Source organism: Centrocercus urophasianus, unplaced genomic scaffold (genome assembly GCF_019232065.1).
Source record: "Centrocercus urophasianus isolate 14NV4802_14NV808 unplaced genomic scaffold, USGS_Curo_1.0 seq_13, whole genome shotgun sequence".
Classification (NCBI taxonomy): domain Eukaryota; kingdom Metazoa; phylum Chordata; class Aves; order Galliformes; family Phasianidae; genus Centrocercus; species Centrocercus urophasianus.
In genome coordinates this window covers 16,676,513-16,698,234 of record NW_024884475.1, presented here as the reverse complement: position 1 = coordinate 16,698,234, position 21,722 = coordinate 16,676,513, and the positions used below count along the sequence as shown (strand labels likewise).

General features: G+C 36.4%; 1 protein-coding gene across 1 annotated transcript in view; it reads left to right on the top strand.

The window, feature by feature from the left end:
• DHX15 (DEAH-box helicase 15) overlaps positions 1–21,722 on the top strand; it is a 41,027-nt gene that overhangs the window by 10,833 nt on the left and 8,472 nt on the right. Inside the window, exons 6-11 of the mRNA XM_042811589.1 lie at positions 8,255–8,422; positions 12,717–12,803; positions 14,206–14,355; positions 14,504–14,612; positions 15,630–15,821; positions 18,798–18,920. Of these exons, the coding sequence (XP_042667523.1) occupies positions 8,255–8,422; positions 12,717–12,803; positions 14,206–14,355; positions 14,504–14,612; positions 15,630–15,821; positions 18,798–18,920 (829 nt within the window). The remainder of the gene's footprint in view (positions 1–8,254; positions 8,423–12,716; positions 12,804–14,205; positions 14,356–14,503; positions 14,613–15,629; positions 15,822–18,797; positions 18,921–21,722) is intronic.

Below are 21,722 nucleotides of genomic sequence, written 5' to 3'. Positions count from 1 at the left end.
ACGTAAGGAAAGAGTTCCCGCTTTGCTTCTGATGCTGAGAGCTCTCAGAACTAGTTGTAATAAAAATGTTTCTTTCTTCCCCTCTATGAATAGCTTTGATTTTTACATCATGGTTGTTCTGTACCACAAATGGTGGGAGTTATATCTCAGAAATGTACTTGGTGACTTGTGAAAGATTTTACAAAAATGCTTAAGCTGAACTGCAAGAAATAATTTTGTGGAAATCTTAAATCTTTTGTCCGGTGTAAACTGTATATTTTTATTAATCTGTTTTTACATTCTTTTGAATATCTAGTAGACTGATGGAGGAAAACGTGAAAAAGATAAAAATTAGGCCTTGTGAAAAATTGATTCGATCGAATCATGTACAATCCCTATTTCTGATAGGGAGGAAAAAAATGCAGCTAGCAAAACTGGGGTTTTTGTTTTTACTCTTTTCTGGAAGTGGAGATGCTGCTAATGGGAATTCTCAGGTGGGTTTTTTTTTTTTTTTTTTTTTTTTTTTACTGTGCCTAGTCTTTTCATTTCAACAGACAATTTGCTCAGCATTTTTGTTTTGTTTTAAGCCTGTAGCCTCTTTGTTTTGTCCTTGTCTCTGCTCTTCTCCAGGATACCTTCCTCTGGCTCATTGTTCTTGCAGGTGCTTGTCTTGAAGAGATCCTTCAAATGGTTTAAAGAGCTTTGTGTCTTGTTGTAATCTAAACTTAGACAGCCTTAACTGGTGAAAGAAACTACACAGATAATCAGTGCTGCTAAAGGTACACAGGTCTGTTGTGTAGGTCTGGTTATACAGATACATGTATGTTGCCTGCTAGATCGGTTTTACGGTATTCCATTTAAAAAAGTCTTGTGGCAGATAATCTCTTTCATTAGAGGCAGAAATAAAATACTTTCTTTCAGAGGACCAATCGGGGCTTTTGCATTAGTCCTCTTCCACTTAGAACGTTGCTGCAAGTTAAAACATGGAGAGCGGAAAAAATTGGAGGACCATAGCTTTGAAGCCTGCTGGTTATGGTTTTGATTACAAGGTCCAGGTTAGAGGTGTTTGGTTGGTAGATAGGAGAATTAATGAATCAACTGTTCTAAATAGGTGAATGGAATTGGTGGTGATAAAAATTAAACCATGCTGTGCAGCTCTTTAGCGGATTTTGGTGTCTTTAACCGGGGTGCTTAATCAAATTGATCTTTCTCCTTTCAGGAGGAACTAAGGATTATCCTTTAAATTTTTGGTTAACGTCTACTGCATCAACTCATCAACTGCTATATGTTGATCTTAACCATGCGATACAACAGTTTTGGCTGTTCTTGTGGGGCAGAATCTTCAGGTGTTAATGACTCTATTGGCATAACTCTAATTTCACATTGAGTAAATGGCTCTGAACTCATCCCTTAGTACTCACTACTACTTGAGAGAGGCTCTGTTCTATAGTATGAATAAATTCTTTGAGTTCTGCAGTTAATTTACACAGTGGTGTTATTCATGTGGTTTTGAAAAACTTCTGTATATGATATGCATGCAGACAGTTATGCATAAGTATGTCTAATGATGTCCCTATATTGTCTTACTGAATTGATTAACTTGCATTTTTAGCCACTCTCTTTATTTTTTTTATATAGAGTGCTCCAGTCCAAGTATCCATGACAGTGGAGCAGCTCTGCTTGGAGTTGGTGTGAATTCAGCTAATTAGGGTGAAGTTGAAGTCTGGTTTAGCATCTTTGGAGAAGATGAAATGCTTTGAAATGCTGTCCTCTTCATCCATGATGTTTTGGGGCTCTTTTTAGGTCCATCTTTGAGTATCATAATGAAGTCTAGTACTACTGCTTGATCTGAAGTGACGTAATCTGTTAGAATTTATAGAGCTGGAAAGTGTGGTGTATGTACTGCTATTTGATTCAGATCCAGTAGGCTCGGTGGCTCAACTCTTACAGTTGTATTCTTGGTTGGTTGTTTTTTTTTTTTTTTCTCCCAGCTAGTAATGTTCTGTAGTTCTTGTTTTTATTTTGGAAAATTACTTGCAAGATGATTTTATTCCTGATTTAAAAGATGGATCTTCAATGCTAAATGAAGTTTGGGATGTCTGAAGCATGCAGGTGTAAATTGTTTTGATATCTTTTGAAAAGACTTTAGGTTGGTAATCGCAGTGGTCTAAGGCAGGGAGAGGGTAGAGGGTATCTTGGCTTCCCACAGTCTGAAGTGGTTTTTATATAGGTGATAAACTGGATTGTGGTTAAGACAAGGTTGATGACGGAAGCAGGAGTTATCAGGGAAAACTGTATTGCTGGGCCCAGTTCAAACTGTCAGAAACCAAAATCTTAAGTAAGTCTTTAATTGGATGAGGATAATTTCTATATCGCTAACAGTTTTCCTTTGCAATAGCTGGAAAGTGTGTGTGTGGTATCACATAGACTGCTTTCGAGATCACTTTTTTCTTTGCAGGTTGCTGAATCACTGAAACTGTGAAACAAAGTGACAGAGACTTTCTTCTGGGGAAATTGAAGGCAAAATTAACAACTTTCTTTAGTCTCAGCAGTGACGGAGTGGCATTAAGGTGGTTAATGTGTAGTGGGTTGCAGTGAACACAGGTTGTCTTATTCAGCTTCACGTAGAATGAGTTGAGGTTTGTAAACTGGAAGAAGGGTAATACCAGTAATTGTGGTCGAGTGCTAACGGCACATGAAGTTTCTTGCTTTTCATTTGAGATGCCAGCATTGGATATTTCCAATAAAACAAGTTGAAAAATATTCAGTTATGCTGAGACAAGTTCAGTGTTAACTTGTTGACAGGGGAGTTCTCAGCTTTGGTGAAGTGTTGACTTTATCCTTGTAAGACTGTTCCTTCCTTGTCTCCTATATTTCTTGTATTTTACGAAGTTTTGTTTCTCTGAATCTGTGAGCATCTTCTAGAATGGTGAATTTCAGAGGACCAGTCATTGTAGCTGTTGCTTATTCTGATCTTAGTATTTCTGATCTTAGCTGTTTGCATTCATTCCTTGGCAGAAAGAAAGAAATTTATGAAGTTTCAGGTACCCTTGAGTACAAAGACGAACTCTGTAAATCACAGCTAGATGTGGTTGGCTGTACCCTGTCTGTCATTCTTTCATCTTCTATGAATTCCTAAGGTGTCTACAAAAATTTCTGGCTTGTGGAGCCTTTCTGTTTTTTTTTTTTTTTTTTAATTATGTATTCCACCCCCATTATTTTACAAAAAAAAAAATTTATTTGATTTTTTTTTTTTTTTTTTTTTGCATTTGTTTTCTTTAAGGTTAAAAGTTGACTGGCTCATTTATCCAAGATGAAACTGTATCTTAACTGTGTAGTGTATCAGCTGATCTGCTGTAGTTGTGCTGGCAATTATTTAAAAGATTTCAAGAGCTGGAGCAGTCCTGAAGTTCTTTTGATGTTTAGGGATTCTTTGTGTAGGCCTCCAGTACAGTGTCAACTGAAGAAGGAAGCACTTCTGAAATCAAGTTCCAAAGAATCATGTTTACAGAATAGTTCAATTTTTTCTGTGTTTTTTTCTGCTCATAGATGATTGTACTAAGTGTTCTTAAAGTGGCAGCATTAGTTGCAGTCTTTCTGTAAAATTGGGTTTTTTTTGAAAGCTAATAATATATGGTTTCAGTCTTAAGATGAGCTGGAGCTTCACCAGCAAATTGTGTGGATGGTCACGTTAGCAACTGAGCCAGGATGGTTGCTGGTACTTGAGGCACAGGGGAGCTTTGGTCATTTGGTGGAGCTGCTATTGAGTTCCAGTGCAAGGTAAAGCCTCAGCCCATGGCATTGTGGATGAGTGCTGCACACAAGGGCAGGATATTCATACTATTGGATAGGATTGCTAGCTTAGAGGGGGCAGCTTAACTCATTTGTTAAGCTCATGAACTCACAGTTCATTCAACCAGTCTTTCCAGGTTTCCTCTTAGACTTTTTTTTAACCACCATTTCAGCAGAACTACTTTTTCAGCACAAACTTGCTGCTCGTGGTGTGATGCTCTAACTCCATAATATACATAAGTGCTCCTATAAGCCTTCAGTAGGTGTGCCTCATTCTGTACTGCATAAATACCATCGGGGAGAAAATGAATGACTTTCTAGTGATCATTCAGTTTAAATAATATAGTAAAGACTATTTTCAGCAGTAGGTGGAGGGAAGGGGTGGAATAGCTCTCTGCTTGATAAGAAGCAAAATTGATCCCTTCTGTGGTTAATTTTATACAGCTCCTTTTAGGTGAACTGGTAATTGTATGTTCAAAACCTTCTTGATTCAGAGCTAGGGAATATTGGAGTAGTGAGGTGATACACTTAACAGTGCAGATGCAGTATTGGAAGAATGTGGGGGAGCTGGGGACGTAGTTGTACTTCACTTACTGCTTACTCTTAACTATGTTCTGATGCAGAGCCTGAGGAACCAATATATTTCTAAATTAAATTGGCACAGATATCTCCAAAAGTCATATCCAGAAGATTTTCTGTGATTAGACTTTCATAAGTAGAATCTTCCAGGAAACAAGCCAAACCATCCGCTGCCACAAACAACAGCAACAAAAAAAAACCCCACAGTATTATTAGGCTTTGTTTGTGTTTTTAGTCTTACTTTCTTCTAGTATTTGCTGATAGGAATCAATGCTGGGCGGGTCATATGGACTGGGAATTCATCACTCATTAAGCCCTTTGGTGAGTCAGAGTTTAAGCCACATCAGTTAGAACCCTTTCAGTTTTAAATACTGAAGGCTTCTTGTTGTCTTCCTTGATCACCTCTGCTGGGCTGAAGAAACTTTTCTTTTGATATTCACCTTTTTTTTTTCCCCATCCTCTTGCCATGCTTCAAGCACTATAAAGGGTTTTATATTTTCTCTTGGATGGGCTGGGGAAGGGATTTAGCTCCTTGAGGGTAGGAATTTCAGCTCTACCATCCTAATTTGTCTTGTTGCAGCGTAAATAGTTGTTCTGTGTATTGTGAAAGCAGGAAGTGGTGTTGATGTGATCCTTTGGGGTAAGGTATGCAAGCAGTACTGAGCAGTATGAAATGGATGGGTGACAAAAAAAGACTATGAAAAGGCTGTCTTAAGCATTCGAGTAACTAACCTGCAGCTAATGCTTTCTCTGGTTAGTTAGTAGTACCTTTGCATGTGTGTTTGTGGAAGTATTGATCAGCTGTGAGAGGAAGAATAAACCGTTGTGCTCTCAATTTGTTGACGACTTGATGTGAGTGGCAGTTACTGCTATTTCCAGAATGTCATATAAAGCTGCAGTCCTGGCTTTCTGAGAATTCAGGACTTTTTCTGTCAACAAGCATCAAATTGAGATTTTCCTTGTTGTTTGGTGACTCTTTGCATTTCTACCTGCATGGAAGCATAGCTTCAGTGAGAAGGATAAAAATTTCTGCATCTGAAGGCGGTGTTCTTTGTTGTGTTTCTTCTTGCTTAGGCACTAGTCATCAGCCTGCCTTCTTTGGAAAAGTGGGTTAAGATGGAGTAAAAATCTTGTCAGATTCAAGAAGAATAAGTAACGTACTTCATGTTTTGTGGAAAATACAGATGGCTGTACTTCCACTTCTGATGAATTGAAAAGAAATTGAGCACTGTGTTCTTGCTTTGTTTTATAAACAAAACACTGGAAAGCATTGCTTCCCATATGGACTGGTTTCCCCGATCCCATACATGTTCCTGCTGCCAGTGCACTGATGTCCTCTAGTAGCTGGTGAAGTTGTCAGGGCTCTTTGAGGAGCTTTTCAGACATAGTGTAAGGCAAGTTTGCTGTACTTCCCCTTTTTTTCCCTCCAAGAAGAAAAATCTTACATGTTTGTTGGTGGAATAATTCCTTTTCAAGGGATTTTGTAACAGACTCAATGTGCAAGCATTAAAATTATTTTAAAAATAAAATCTTTCAATACTTGCGTATAGAGACTGTTGAATTACACTTGCTAAACCCTCTGAGGATTGAAGTTAGGGTTGTGTGTTCAACCATACCTGTCATACTGTTAGACTTAAATGCTTTCATGTTGTACAAACATACCTGACAGCTGTATCCTCAGTATCTCCAAACTGTTCTAACTACGTATGTCTTTAAGACTGCCTGGTTTGGGACAGCTTTTTGGAAAGCTTTCTGACAGAAACAACAGTTGTGCTTTGCAGGAGTTGGAGAGTGCTTGTGGGTACAGCTGGAGGAGAGAGATGCGTATCTATCTCTGTGGCTGTTGAAGTAGTGGTAGTTTGTTTGGTTTTTTTATTAAAGTCCAGTACTACAGGGTTCTCCTGTATCGCCTTTACACGAGTGGCACTGGCTCTTGGTGACTTGATTCTTCAGGGGGATTCTGGTGTGAATGATTTTCTGCTGATTCTGTCCATGGTGTCCAACATTTGATCTTTCCAGTGTAGTGCAGTATATTCAAATTTCTTGAAATGGTTTCCTGATCTTCATATCAGGAGCTCAGCTCTGTGCTAGATTTAGTGTTTAACTTTTTATGTTTTTGTAAGACAGTCTGATTACTTATTATATTTCTAATGGATGTTCAGTAGCAGCTTGTGAAGACTTGGCTCTATGTGCAGAGTTGAGCTGCTGAGTTAGTTGGCTACTTATTTTTGACATGTAGTCTTCTGTCATAAGGATGGTTACGTGAAATTATGAATTTACTGAACTGCTGTGTATATTGTGTCATCCATGTTAGGTTTTTACTTCTCGCTGAGAGGCTATTGAACTTTCTAGAAGGGTTTGTCAGAAGAACTCTGTGTATTGGCTTCGATGTAAATAAATTCATTCTTTGTTAATGAACCAGTAGGGGGCATTCCAGCTCAGTTTCTTGTGTGCCTCTTAGGTTGTGAAAGGTATATTGGATTTGTTGGCAAAATGCACCTTTGATTGAAAGTTGTTTTTGTTGTAAATATGTGCAGTTCGTTCACACGGGCAATCTAATGCTAGAAGGCATTAAGCTTGCTATTAAGGAACACTTTGACATCGAAGAGGTAGGCCTTGCACCTATTGCTTTGCTGTGCTTCTGTTTATTATATACTGATCAGTACAGAACGTGAGTGTTGTACTATGTGAGCCTCTTCAAAATGTGCTGAATGCAGTTATGCTGAAAACTGAGAAGTCTCAAAGATGATCTCCAAATCCTGTCAAGTTTGTTCTACGTTCTGCCTGAATTTTATGGTTTCTACGAAGGAAGCTGCTTTTGTTTCCATAATTATAATTTACAGCAGTGATTTTTACAGAGGCTTTACATTAACTGATGTTTTATGTGCTCCTGTTAAAGTCTAGGCGTTTAACTGTTTAACTCCAGGCTGATGAATTAATTGTAAGGGAAATCTGGCCTCTGTTCTTGGAATATGTTGTGGACATGTTCTTGCTTACTGTTTTTCTTGTCACAGTGATTTTGTCCTCCCATCAGTGGTTCACTAGAAATATCAGTAGTTGATTATAGGGTACCTCTTAATTATACTAATTAGTTATACTAGCAATTTTAAGATGAAGTTAATGAATTGTAATATTCTTTTGGCCTAATTTTTATTACATTTTGTCATATATATATGGCTATATATAGCTGACTTGCATCTTTTGTTTTAAACTGCAACTTAATTATAAGTGGGCTGCATTGAACTCTTGTGTAAGAAACAATAGCAAGTGCAGTACTTTACTGAGGTCAGAACTGCCTGAGAAAATCTGTATGGTCTGCAGAGTTTGTTGCTCTGTATGTTCTGCTGTTTAAATGGAATTCCATTTAATTTTACTTCAAAATCTCAAGCACTGGATTAAGAGGTTTGGTTCTGAGCATCCATGTTTATACTGTAAAGGTGTTTGTTCTCATTAGGTACAATGAAGCAAATCTTCCATGTAATTGCATTAGTGATACGTGACATTGAAGCATAATTGGCTTATTTTAAATATCTTGCACATCAATTTCTTGTAGATTGTGAAAATTGAAAAGGTCATGAGTGCAGTTTAATATTCCAGGGTGAGAGATTTCAATTTTAGTACAGTTTGTAGAGAATTAATTAGGAAACATGACTAAAAGAAAAAGTATGTTGCATGCAAATGAGGCTGTTCATTAGAGAATGGAAGAAGCTGAGGCATCTGGGAGCTTCGTGAAAATTTAACTGGAAATTTGGCAAGCACCTGGGATTTTTTGTTTTTTTATTAAGTGAAGTTATTGTAATTGTTTTTCTGGGTATAGGCATAGTGCAATTGTGATGAGATGTTCTATCATAGAGTGGATTAGCTTTCCTTTGGAGTTCTTTCAACCACTGTTGTTGTTTTGCAGGAGATTGATGAAGCCTGCAAGAGGATAAAACGTGAAATTGATGACTTAGGTCCTGAAGTGGGTGACATCAAAATCATTCCATTGTATTCTACCCTTCCTCCTCAGCAACAACAGAGGATTTTTGAACCTCCCCCACCAAAAAAACAGAATGGCGCAATAGGAAGAAAGGTAAGTAGTGTGCTGTTTTATTTTAAGTGTACAGAAATGAGTAGAAAGCTTTAATGAAGCCTTAGTCTTTATCACTTGAAATCAGAATTACCTAAACATTTACTTCTTTGTGCAGTTCAAAATTTTGCCTTCTGTGTATGATGCAAAACTCTACTAGTAAAGGTTGATTTAACTGAGTGGAACTGGCATTCATACAAATTTCTTTTGAGGAAGAGAAGTTGGAGCAAATACTGAGTTTGACAGCCACTTGATTATATATGGAGGGATGGGATTTTTTCCCTGACTAATTATTGAAATGTGTTCTTTATGGAAATGAAACTGCCAGATAATGTCCTGTAAGGGGTTGGTCATGTTCTGTTTGCTTCTCAAAAGGCTTATGGGAAGGTACAAGTTAAAACAAGTTGTCAAGTTAGAGGGTCATTCTGACTAAGAAATTGGGGTTCTTTCCAATCATCAGGCAAAAAGAATTGAAAAACTCAAGTCTTGAAAAATGGTATTAGTGCACGTTCTTCACAGAATTATAATAGTTCAATTTCTGAATGCATGTAAAAACCACGTGAGAAACTATGGATATTTCTCTAAAACTGGATGTTTGAAGGAATCTGATAGAGCATCTTGAGGCTAAACTACTGCTGCATGAAATCATAGCATTTACTAAGTTAGTCTTTTTTTTTACAGCCAAAGCTGAATCATTCTATCTGCTTTAAGTGGGGTTTATTCCTTGATTGGTTTGCCTTTTTGGACAATAAAATGTATGTAGAATAGTACAGACAACTTCTTAGTGTTCTGTAATAATAAATTACTTAATAAATTAAGAGAAATTATCTTATTTTTCTTATCAGTGTTTTGGATTGTATGCTTTCTGCAGTCACGAAACTAACACTGCAAGTCTATTGTATTAGTATTGTATTAGTAAATACCTCCAGTGAATGAAATTGATTTTCAGAGCTGTGTGTTTCATTTAAATTCGTTTGAAACTGTGGACTTCAAAATAGACAGTTTCTGTTAATCTTGCTACGAGGATGGCAGATGCACCATGGGCTTCTCATTATGTTGATCTGTCAAAGAGGGTATCAGTGTTGAAGAGACTCTCTTTGTAGTAACTATCTTTCTACAAGAGAAATTGACAGTCTGGAAAAGTTTCAGCTGAGGGTATAAAATATGTAAGCAACAGATTCAAACCTATGAAATCATTGTGTTGACAGATTTTTTTTTTTTCCCCTTTTTTTGCTATGCTTCTAATTATATGTTTGACTGAAGTGTTCTGGCTCTGGTATAGGTTCATTTCTTTATGGTAAATCTAGGAATGAAAAATGCATCGATGAATTGAGAAGGTACTGTTTTATCTTCTGTTAGTGATCGAAATGTGTCAGGTAGGACCGTGAGTGCTGAGCCTCTGCTGTGTTACAGAGTGCCTCATTCCACAGTCTGGTGGCAATTGAGCCTGGTTTTCGGAGCTGCTGAGGAAGGACAGCTCAGAAGAGCTCTGAATCGTTTGAAAGGCTCTATTAGGCGTAGGAATAAATATGTACAACAAAGGGCATAGATGTCTGATTGCTTATTTCCTCAGCTTTGGTTTCTATGAGTAACTAACTTCTAAGAAAGTGATTTTGAGTCTTACTTGGAAGTTGATGCTAGTGACTTAGTTGTGATCCATCCAGTGTTAAACACGAGAGAAGCAATGTCTTCTGCATCAGTCTTCAGGTTTCTAAAGTTAATGAACTGCCTGCAAATTTTAATAGTTAAAATTAAACTGTGGTTAGCAATTTTAAGCATTTCAGTATTGAACTTGAGAGCAATTACCTGTAGTGACCATGTTCTTTGTAGAGGGAATCTAAAGTTTGGATCAAAATTATGGTGTTTTGTTTTGTTTTTTTTTTAAGGGTTTTTCAGTGGTATTTTTACTGGTAAATCATGAAGTGTGGAGAGGGCTTTTCCTTATTATTCTCTCTTTTATGGTTAGCACGTGCCTTTTAAAATTGGGAGGAGGAAAAAAGGTGCATTGAATCTGACTGCTCTCTTCTGTGATCCATTTGAAATTTGTGCAAGATAACATACATACCTTGGTATTAGACTGTGGGACTAATCTCTTAGTGTAAATTGGCATTTAGTTTTGCCCATCACTTCCTACAAACAGAGCAGTTCCTGATAACAGAATGGAATTTCCAGATGTTTTATTTTTTGTTCCAGGAAACTTAAGAGTTACTGATTAATGCATGGGCAACATGTAGAGATCTTAATGTTTAGCTAATATGTAGCTTGTTAATATTCCATGTAAGCTGCTTAATCTCTGAAAATCTTTGGAGTATCAAACTGCTAATGTGATATTTAGAAATCTTTTTGCCATAACCATTTCTTTAATTACAGTAGTGCAGTTAAAACTGCAAAATTGCAGTTAAAAGTAATTAGATACAATTTATTATTTTACATAATTCAGCACTAATTTCCTTCTTCTGATTTCCATGTAAATTTATTTGATTTATACTTCAGATGTCGTGGAACTTAAGTTTGGTTTTGATTTCTTGCAGTGTTACATTCATTCCTTATTTTTTAAATAATGTTACATTAACAAGGGAGATATGGACATACAAGGGGATCCACTGTTATAATTATTTTTTTCCTCTACTCCTGGAAAGTCCTGCATAATTCTGAGTACAAGACCAGGAAATTCAAGTTAAATTGATGGGCCTTTGTGGGCTAGTCATATTAACAGTATTGAGTTATCGGTACCGAAGAAGTGTTCTGGTAGAAATTGATGACCAAAAGCAGGACAAAAACCTTTCAGTTCTGCTTTGTAATTCATTGTGAAGCTTCTGGGGACAACGCTTTGTGTTTTAGTAGGTCCAGAAAAAGTTCAGACTTGTGATAAAATGCATTCTGCAGCAGCAAGCTGGATGTGGCTTGACCAGCCTTTTAACATGGGAGTGCTAGTTTAATTTGCATATTTAATGACTTGCAAAATTTTTGTGACAGTGCAATTGTGCTTCTGTGTCACCAGTTAATTGCATTGCTTTTTTTGTAGATTATTCCTCCACGAGAGGTGTATTTTTTTTAAAGAATTTCTAAATAGCATATCATTTCAGGATGGAACACCTTATTGATCCTAAATTGCTTCCCCCCCTAAATATTGCATTCATTGTTTAGCAGCTTCTAGGTGAGCTTAGACTCTTAAGTCTACTTTGGATGCAATGAGTTAAGAATAATGTCTGTCAAAATGATTGGCCAGAAGGAAATTGTTAGCATTATCAATCTATTTCAGCCACTAGCTTCATTGTATTTCAAAACAAATTTTTAGGAGAATCAAATTCTAATTGCTAAACTGAAAGTTGTGGTGGTGGTTCTCTAAAATTAAGGAATAAAAGGTAAGTGGTCTAACTGACACCCTGAACTCCTTATGAATCTTTTTTAAGCCAGCAGATCAGGTTTTCTTTTATTGTGTGATATGTGACTTGATGTGACTTAAAGTGTTGAGATGAGAACTAGAAATATCTGTGAACTGCTGTACCAAACGTAAGTGTGTGAATGGCAGTGAACCAACCCTCAGAACTCAGATATGCCTTTGTACTTTCATGGACTGCAGAAATTCTGTAGAAGCTCAAAACCAAAACCTTGAAAATATGTGAATATGAGAGTATTCGACTCTCCAGTGTTTTTAAAAGACAGAGTTGAAATTAAACAGGGTTTGAGGATCTTTGCTGGAGTGTATTGATAATGCTTTATTCTGAACCAAGTGAAAAAATGTATGAGTAAAAATAATAAGCATATATCTGTTTTGGCTGTTAATATCTGGGGTGTAAAACAGAGAAGTCTTTCCTCAGTGCTTAACTGGAGGGGAGCATCTGTGGATAAATGTGACTCATCAAAGTACAGTTACATAACCCTTGATGGAATATTATTTAACCGGCTTGCCATCTTTGTGCTTAAAAAGGACTTCAGAAGGCAACAGAAGATGTTGGAGAACAGGTGTGACTTCTCATTTTCTACTAGTGCTAAGCAAAATTTTGAATAGAAATTTCTCTTATAAACATCTGCTCTTCTGTTTTTTTTTTTTTTCTCTACACTATCTTTTTAATATTATTAGTGAAACAGAACAGAAATACAGTGGACAAAATTGGACAGACTTCAGTACAGGTTCATCCGGTTGTCTTCAGATCCAGCAAAAGTTTTGGAGCAGAGCTCTGCTCATTACTGATGAGGTGGAAGAAAGTTTGCTGACAATTCTTGCTGCAGGGAATCAGGGCTCTGTATGAGTGTTTTCATGACCAAGTAGTTATTAACTTTCATTTTTCAACAGGTTGTTGTGTCCACTAACATTGCTGAGACATCATTAACAATAGATGGCGTTGTGTTTGTGATCGATCCTGGCTTTGCAAAACAAAAGGTAAATAGTTGATCTGGTTTGATTGGGTAATTCTTCTTTGTAAACATTTTGACAGGTCTTACTCGATTGAAATCTCAGTGCTTAATTTTTTTTCCCTTTTTTAAACTTGGCTACAACAGTGTAAAACAGCTCAGTAGAGCTCTAGCCTTCAAAAATTGGAATAAGAGCATTTGAAGTTGTGTAGAATATGAATTTCCTAAATGCTTGATGACTAAAAATAAACAAAACTGGTGCTGGAAGTTACGTGTTTAAGTCATGTTAGCATGGGAAACTCTAGCGCTAAAATGAGAAGAGAGAAGTAATAAATACCTAGGCTAGTGTTGTTTCTTGTCAGTGTTCATTGGATGCTCTTGCAGCTCTGAAAATCACATACCATGAAGCATTTCTGAGAACATGAAGGGACGTTCAGAGAACTGAAGTAGATTACTTGTAGTCAAACCAAGAACTAAATGAAGTATACATTTCAAGCTTTTTGAACTTCATTTAATTCTTTCACTGGTAACTGTCTTAATATCTTGGTTTCTTAAGGCTTTTCCTTTAACACTCATGCACATTGTCAACCTTTCTCACTTCTGCAGAATGAAATAAAGCAGAATGTGAGTACAGGCAAAGCAGCTTAATACACAAGTTGCAATAATTTAGGTTTAACTCTTTCTGTGAGTAACTCTTTCTGTGAGTAATTCTTCTGGCTGAATACCATCTGTGATAAGAACTGAAGGTTTTTGAGTATGGTTTACACCTGTTTATACCAGGGGGGTGTTAGACCATGAGCTGAAGGAGGTTTTCATCTGAACTTGATTTTTTTCTTCTGTTTCATGAACTCTGGGGGTGGGCTGCTGCTTATGTATAACTGCATTGAAAATACTGCAGTATATCAGAGTATTTTGTATGTGAAAATCAACGTGTGGCCCTGAAGTAATCTTGCTTTATAATTGGTGTGATTTTACAGTTGCATTCAAGCCTTGATGTTACATTTCTCTGACCTGTAGAATAGAATTATTCAACCTTATAATTGTATCAAGACAACTTGTTTTTGCGTGGAATTACTTGAGCATCAAGAGTGTGTTTAGAACAAATTAGACACATTAGTTCTGCCATGAAAATCTTATCTAAAAATACACACACATTTAAGGACGATGGGAAGCCTGGCAGGAGATGATATTAATAAAAGAATTAAAAGTAACTGCTGTTTTCTAGGCAGTTGTGAAGCTTTTTGTCAACTGATTCAAGGGATTATGGAGCCAAAATTGTTTTTCCCTTTCAGATTCATACTGCTCATGATTTCCTAGTCCAAACTTGCATTTGAAAATAAATTTAAAGCTCTCTTTATTTTTGGGATAAGTCTTACTATGAGTGATGTTCATTCATCTCCTTTTCCTGCTCCTATTCTACTTTGAAATAGGTATATAATCCTCGTATCAGAGTGGAGTCTCTCTTGGTGACTGCAATTAGTAAAGCTTCTGCTCAGCAGCGGGCTGGCCGTGCTGGTCGTACTAGACCAGGCAAGTGCTTCAGGCTTTACACAGAGAAGGCTTACAAAACTGAAATGCAGGTAAGATTACTCTTTCTGGAGTGCATCTGTAACAGCACTTGGTCTGAGTAGCCAATTGTTGTGTTGCCAAGCAAAATCAAAATTTGAATGCCTGTACCTCCGAGCACCAAACTACACAGTACTGTCAATTTTTTTTTCCTTCCCTTAGGATAACACGTACCCTGAGATTTTGAGGTCTAACTTAGGATCTGTAGTGTTGCAGCTCAAGAAGCTTGGTATAGATGATTTGGTGCACTTTGATTTTATGGATCCTCCAGGTATTTGTTTCATATTTTCTTGTCTGCTGTGGGCATAGACAACTTCTGCAGCCTTTAATTTTGTTGAATATTTTATACAACGACATGAAATGTCATTTTCTTACTGAAACAAGTATCTTAATAACAGTTTGCCTAAGAGCTTCCAGTGGAAACAGGAAATCTACTGAATGCCCCTTACCTGCAAGGATGTGACAGAATTATGTGCATTAAAAAATGTGTTGCTGGTGAATTTTTTACTCATCACCTTGATTACACTTTCTAATTGCACATCAGTTAACTGCATGTCAATAAAATTGGCTAGCATTTTTAAAGCTGAACACATGCTTTTTGGATTAGTTTAAAAAATTAATGTGAATCTAGTAAAAGTATTAAATGTTAGAAATACCTTGAGAATAGCAGGGTTGTGTTGTAAATTAAGCTCACAGATCAGCTTTCTGTAAATACGTCAAAGCTGGTTGAGTTTTTCCACCTAAAATAAAAGTGTCTATAAGCATTTAAGCGGTTTTACTGAACTGCATTGTTAGCACAGTGCTATGTGGTGTGTATGCTAGCTTAGCAGGCATCCATATTCTTTTTTGTTTTATTCTTGGGGGCTTAATATATACTTGTAAGAAATGCAGATTTAAGGGAAGTTCTTGAAGGTTCAGATTCAGTAAAACACATGGTTGAAATTCTGGGACTGTACCCAATTTGTTTTCTGTTGAACAAGAAGATGTCAGTGCTCTGGGACAGTATTGATATTACTACGTGAATATTTAACAATGCTTCTGCTGTTTGAATCTTGACAACTGGTGCTCTTCAAATATTCAAAGACTCTTGAACCAGTTAGTAGCTGTTTTACAGAAGTGATTTTTATCTGCTAGTTCATTCATATCTGGGTGTGTATATTTGGATTTGGTAACAATTTTGTGTTTGGAAGCCAGCTGAATGGAGAGTGAAAAAAAGTCGTCTGTGCATTTTTGTTCTTGCTTATTAACAGCACTTTGATTAATACAACTACCTAAATATTTCTTTCAGCTCCTGAAACTCTGATGAGAGCCTTAGAGCTCTTGAATTATCTGGCTGCTTTAAATGACGATGGAGACTTGACTGAGTTGGGATCCATGATGGCTGAATTTCCACTGGACCCACAACTGGCTAAAATGGTTATTGCAAGTTGTGACTACAACTGTTCTAACGAGGTCCTATCTATTACTGCCATGTTGTCAGGTAATATTAGGGAAAGGGATACCAAAGTGCAAATCTTCAGTTTGGGGGAAGTTTGAGCTTTCCACATCAAAAACACAAGCAATCTGAAGTTATTTTTAATAAAAGCTGATTTGTCAGAAATTTAATCCATCACAGGTTTGCTTGTAGACCTGCAGCAAATAATCATTAATGTTAAGAAATCAACACGCATCGATAGGATCAAACTTTTTGATTAACTTTTAGTTAAACTGTGTTTATTAGATTTAATAGAACATTTCAGTCTAGTGGAATGTAAATTTATTTTTAGTTTCATAATCAGGACTAAAAATGTTGACTCAACCATTCTGCTTTTAAGGCAGTGAAATCCATTCTCTGTTAAGGAGAAATATCAAAGTGCATTCTTCTGCACGGTGATACATGCCAGTATTTCCAAAAAAATTAGAGCACAAATTATATTAAACTGCTAAACTTGTACGTGATATGATTTTTAGTCATTAATTTTATTGGGAAGCTAAAAAGCATTCATTACTTTTAAAGGAAAGAAAGCAAGTTTGGGGGAGGGTGTATATTTTTGATAGTTAATTTGTGTGCACAGCTGTACTTTGCATAAAGTGAATAGTCCTGTCATTACAGCTGCTTGTCGAGAGAGATCTTGAGAGAAAAATGTTGTTGAGCAAGCCTTGCGTCTCATTCTCCACTTTTTACGTAGAACTGACTTCATTTTCTAGTTGGTCTCTCTAGGACAAGCAGCAAGATCTTGTTCTTAGGAAAGTCAGGATGTTCTGTATTCGCAATTATTGCAATGTCTCTAGGGTTTGTTATTTAACAGGCTCTTTGCAGTTGAACTACTGGTTATGTGCTTAACTTGGACAATGAGAAAAAATAATCTGAGTTTAAAATCTGCTGCTTTGGTTAAGTCTTACAGTATATTTATATGAAAGTTTTTTTTTTAAGCAAGCTAAAATGTTTGTTGAGAGTTATGATTGTTCAGACTCAGAGCAGATGGGCAGGGCAGAATCTTTAATTTTTTAAATTAATGGTAGGCTTAATTGCGGAGGTGGTGGTAGGTTGGTGCCTGTCTTTCTCTTGCCCCCAACTCTTCCCTACCCACTCCAGAAATAGCTACTAAAAGAAAATCAGAAGTCTAGGATTTGTCTGTTGTAGTCAGTTGATTTGGCTTAGTCCTTTTTCTATTGACGTTTTTTACAACCCTTTTTGTAAGGTAGTGTTTTTCTATGCTTTTTTTTTTTTAAGATATTTGTCTTGAAGCTGGTTACTGTCGAGACAGTAACTAGAACTCTACGTAAAGATTTAACAGCCTCATATTTGTGGTCTGTTTTCCACATAGATTTTTTTTTTTTTTTTAAACAGGTGATGCAGCATCTGGTAGACAGCATACATAATAATGCCTTAAGTGCATACATAGATTGGCTGAAGGTGGATGGGAATCCGAGTATTAATAGTATGGACTAAAATGAAAGCTGCATACCAGAAAAGAATAGAGAATAGTATAGCATAAATCAGCAGATTAAAAACTTGTTAATTTAGAAGTTACTGTAGAGTTCTGTTGTCTTGCCATGGGATTTCACATATCTAACTTCTCCATAGAGCAAGTGCTACTAATCAAAACAGTGAATTATTCCAACTTACTCTGTTACTGATTTTTACTTTTATTAGTGTGTTTGAAACTAAAATAGTCTATATTTTTGCTTCCAAATAGAGGACATAAAATATGGCATATTTACTTTGCCCCTGCATTTCAGTTTTATTTACTGCATTAGACTTTCTGGTTTGTTACCATGTGATTCAGTGTTATTGTTTGCATTTTTCTGAAATTACATCTAGTATTCAATTCAATATACTTCTGAAATGCAGTGGTTCTTGGGATTTTATGGGATTTAAAAATGAACACACAAAGGCTGTCATCTGTTGGGGACAGATGAGATTAGATTTAAGTTATGAGCAGGCTACTGTAGTCTTGGGGAAAAAATGAATGATTTTAGTGTTAGCTGCAAAATTAATGCTTCTTTGGCATTAGTTTCATTGAAATTTAAACTCTTTAAAATTACGTCTTCAGTATGGCCTCCCTAAACTGCTTTTTTCTCCTGTTCATCTCTGTAAAGTAAGATCTATAACTGCTTTGAATGTACTGCAAATTTGTATTGAAATTGCAAACCTGTAAGAATGTTGACAGACCGCAAATATTATTGTAGCAAGCTTAATTCATGGTCTTTGGTCGTCTGCATTTTGAAAGGGAATGTTAAAACTATTTTTTTATTCAGCTCAGAATAAGACCAAATCGGACTTTGGAGAGTGTAACAGTGGGCAGAGATCATCACATCACAGTTTTTATTTCAAGTAGTGTCAGAGGACGGTTTAACCTTCCACCACTACCGCTACCATCACAACTTTGTCTTGATATTTTCATTCACATGTGCTTCTGTATACCAGTGCTGATAACGATACCATATTGGGAAGATGACTGTACTGGTATGTTCTGTTTAGTAGCAGACTTGTAATAAAGCTAACGCTTGTGTAGACTGTGATAGTGAGTATAGTTCCAGAATTACCTTCTGCTCTTATCCACTGCAGAGGACAGAGGCTTTCTGAGAAAGCAAACTTGCATTTCCAGTGTTCTGTTATATGATACTAGTTCCTGGTAGAGCTATCAGCACTGGGCTTTGAACCAAGATCTATTGAGAATTCCAGTATATTTAGGTAACATTGATGGCCTTCAGAATAGAGATTTTGATGCCTACGTTTAATTCTATTAAAATAATCAGGTACTCTGTAGATTTGAAACCCTCTTGTCTTACAGATGTGGTTAGGTGTTGATGTACCAAATCAAGGTAGTAAACAGTCCAAGATGCAGTTGGAGGCCATCCTGCCCTGCCCTATGCTCTGTGAACTGACCTAGCTAGGCCTTGTTCCTCTATCTGTGAATGCGTGACTCATCGATATGGGCGTTTGTGTTGGGCCCATACCAACCTTGTTTAGTCCCACAGTGTTTTGTTCGTCCCACGGAAGCAAAGAAAGCAGCAGATGAAGCCAAGATGAGGTTTGCCCACATTGATGGAGATCATCTGACGCTGCTGAATGTCTACCATGCTTTCAAACAAAGTAAGTGTGTGCCTGTTGTAGCAAAATCACTTCATGTTTTCTATGCGGGCAGCTTTTGTTCCCCAGTTCTGTGGGCAGTTGAGAGACTAGGTAGGGCCTTCTTATACTATTCTATTATAATTATTAATATTTTCTTTTAAGTATGTAAAAGAGCTAATTAAATGCTACTTTCTTTAGGAGAGAGAATCAAAACCTGGTAAAGAGATCATGTTTAAAAAAAGAAAGTCTGGAATCAGGCCAGGCTTTTAAATCAATGTTGGTAACCTTGAACAGGAGGAAGCAAGCTTTCCCATAATTAAGAAATATTGGAAACTTGTTATCTGATGCTAATCATTGAAAAGCATAATTGTTCAGTAACTTTTCAGGGTGAGCAGCACAGAAAATGTGTAATTTATCCTGGTTGTAAATCTAAAGATGACTTAATCTGGTTGGAAGTAAAAAGTAATGTTTTATGATCTAGCTGCATTTGTTGTGAACGGATGAAAAAAGCAACAAAAGTAAAAACTTAGTAGTCATTTCTGTTGTAGTTTTGATATAGGAATTCTGTGTCAAAACAATTCAAACACTGTTTATCTTGTAATCAAGGGTGTCTTAAAAATTAAACACACCAATGTATTCAGAACTGTCTTAAAAAAAAAAAAAAAAAACTTCTAATTAGAACTTGCAGCTGGGAGATACCTATCAATTGGTTCTGTTAATTGTTTAGATAACAGGATCCAAATTGTCTTGAAGGTATCTTGTATGTATGTTCCTGAGCCGATGCTTTCCTGCTCAAGTTAGTCTTCTCTTCCTTAATGAACCCAGCCTTAGATAATTCATCAAAGGAAAATGACTGTTTGATGTCCTTGGCAGTAACTTAATATGTGATGAGGTCAGGGCCTAAATCTCTCAGGGCTACCTGCTAGAGTTGTTCTGTTTCTAAAAATACATGGAACCGAAATGTGGAGAACTTGGGCTGAAAAGTCAAGACCTTTGGAACATAAGAAATACGTGTTTGTCTGCTCCACTTAATATGGGCTGCGTATAAAACATGAGGCAGCACTGTCTACTTGAACGTGCAGTTTGAACTTCAGTTTTGCATGATATAAAGTAGAAAATTGGGTCTTTTGCCTTTTTTTGTAGTTAAAATGCATCCAAATACAGTAAATTTGACACATTTTGCTTTTAATGTGCTGGGAATTTTTTTAAAGACTTAAATTGTACAGTAAAAATAGCTACTGTTTAGTCATTGTGACATTTTGCATTAGTAAAGTTCACAACTGCATTGTATAATTCTGGTGTAGAAATACCTTCTGTAGTGAGTTGGGTGCATTTTGTCACACATTTCAATGGTTTTTAAAAGTTGGACAAAATTTGTAGGCTGCTTAACAGTCTCTTTGAAGACCAAGTGGTGTCAGTTTTCAAGGCATTCATCCACTTGTCTGCCCCTTTTTTTCCTGACTGTTTCATCAAGTCCTTCTGTAAATATTTCACAGAATCATGTACTTTTATATCACAAACATGCTATGTATGTATATAATGATATATATTTTATATATACTAGCATACTTTCAAATGTACTGAGTTTAATTATCAGTAGCATTTTTTTGTCAGAAATTGGGGAGCTTTTAAAACACGTAATTGGGAAAGTATTTGATTTCTGGAAGAACCTATGCACTTCAGCCTCTTCCTTTTTTTAAAAAAAAAAAAATCTACTGCATGGCTGGATAGATCTGTGGTTCTGCAGTCTTTTTAGCACAGAATTGCATGGGAATAGTCTTCTGTTGGCATTTTACTGTGGAATGGAGTTTTCTCATATTCAGAATCAGAATAAAAAACACAAGCACTGTTTGTACCTTGAACAATATGAAACAGTTCTGGGTCATGTTAAAGCACACAGTTCAGATGCCTTGGAAAGCACTGTGCTGTGATACTTAACGAATTTCACCTTTGCTGTGTCGTGTATCAAGAGGTTCAGCGTGTTTGACTTTAAACTTAGGCTGTGAGATGAAGTGCAGAAGCAACTTAAGCTTTCCTTCAATTATTTAACCCTCTCATTTACATAATGCCAATTATGTGAACTTTATAACTTGCTTTGCATTTCTACGACTGTTCAAGAGAATTTAAGTTGCTAGGATTGGTTTTGTTGGGCTACTGAGCTAGCAAATGCTAGAATAATGTTACTTGAAGACTAGTACAGGTGGCAGGGGGAGCTAGGTTTCTCAGAGTTAAGTGTGAAGTTCTTTTAAGACAGCAATCAAACTGTTTTGTAATATCTCTTACTAGAGCTACCAGAAATAGTAAAAAGAGTAACTTTAACCATGGAAAATTCACAGTTGTGTTACTGATGCTGTATTTTACAAGTTGCTTGCTTTTACTTAAACTACTGTGAGGTGCATTACACTTAGCATTGGACTGGTGTGTTTGTGTATCTCTTCAACAGTTACTCAGTGGCTTCATTGTAAGGGTTTGGTTTATGACCTGTAATTATGTACCACTGTATTGTCTATTTATTGCATTGTTACAGTTAAAATAATAAAGACTGCAGCATTTTTTTTATGTTGAATTGCATTTTATGTTGCAGATTTTGAAGACTCTTTCTAATTGCAATACAGGTGAAATGTGCAAAATTCATTGCTGTGGTATTTCAACAAAACATCAGTGGTTGTGCATTCACTATGTTGAAGAGTGGGGAAAGACTAATTTTCTTTTGTTTCCTGAATGGAAAACAATATAGACAGGATATCTAATGAAAGAAATCCACGGAATAGGCTAAAGGCTGTTACCACTCACTTTAAAAAAAAAAAAAAAAAAAAAAAAAAA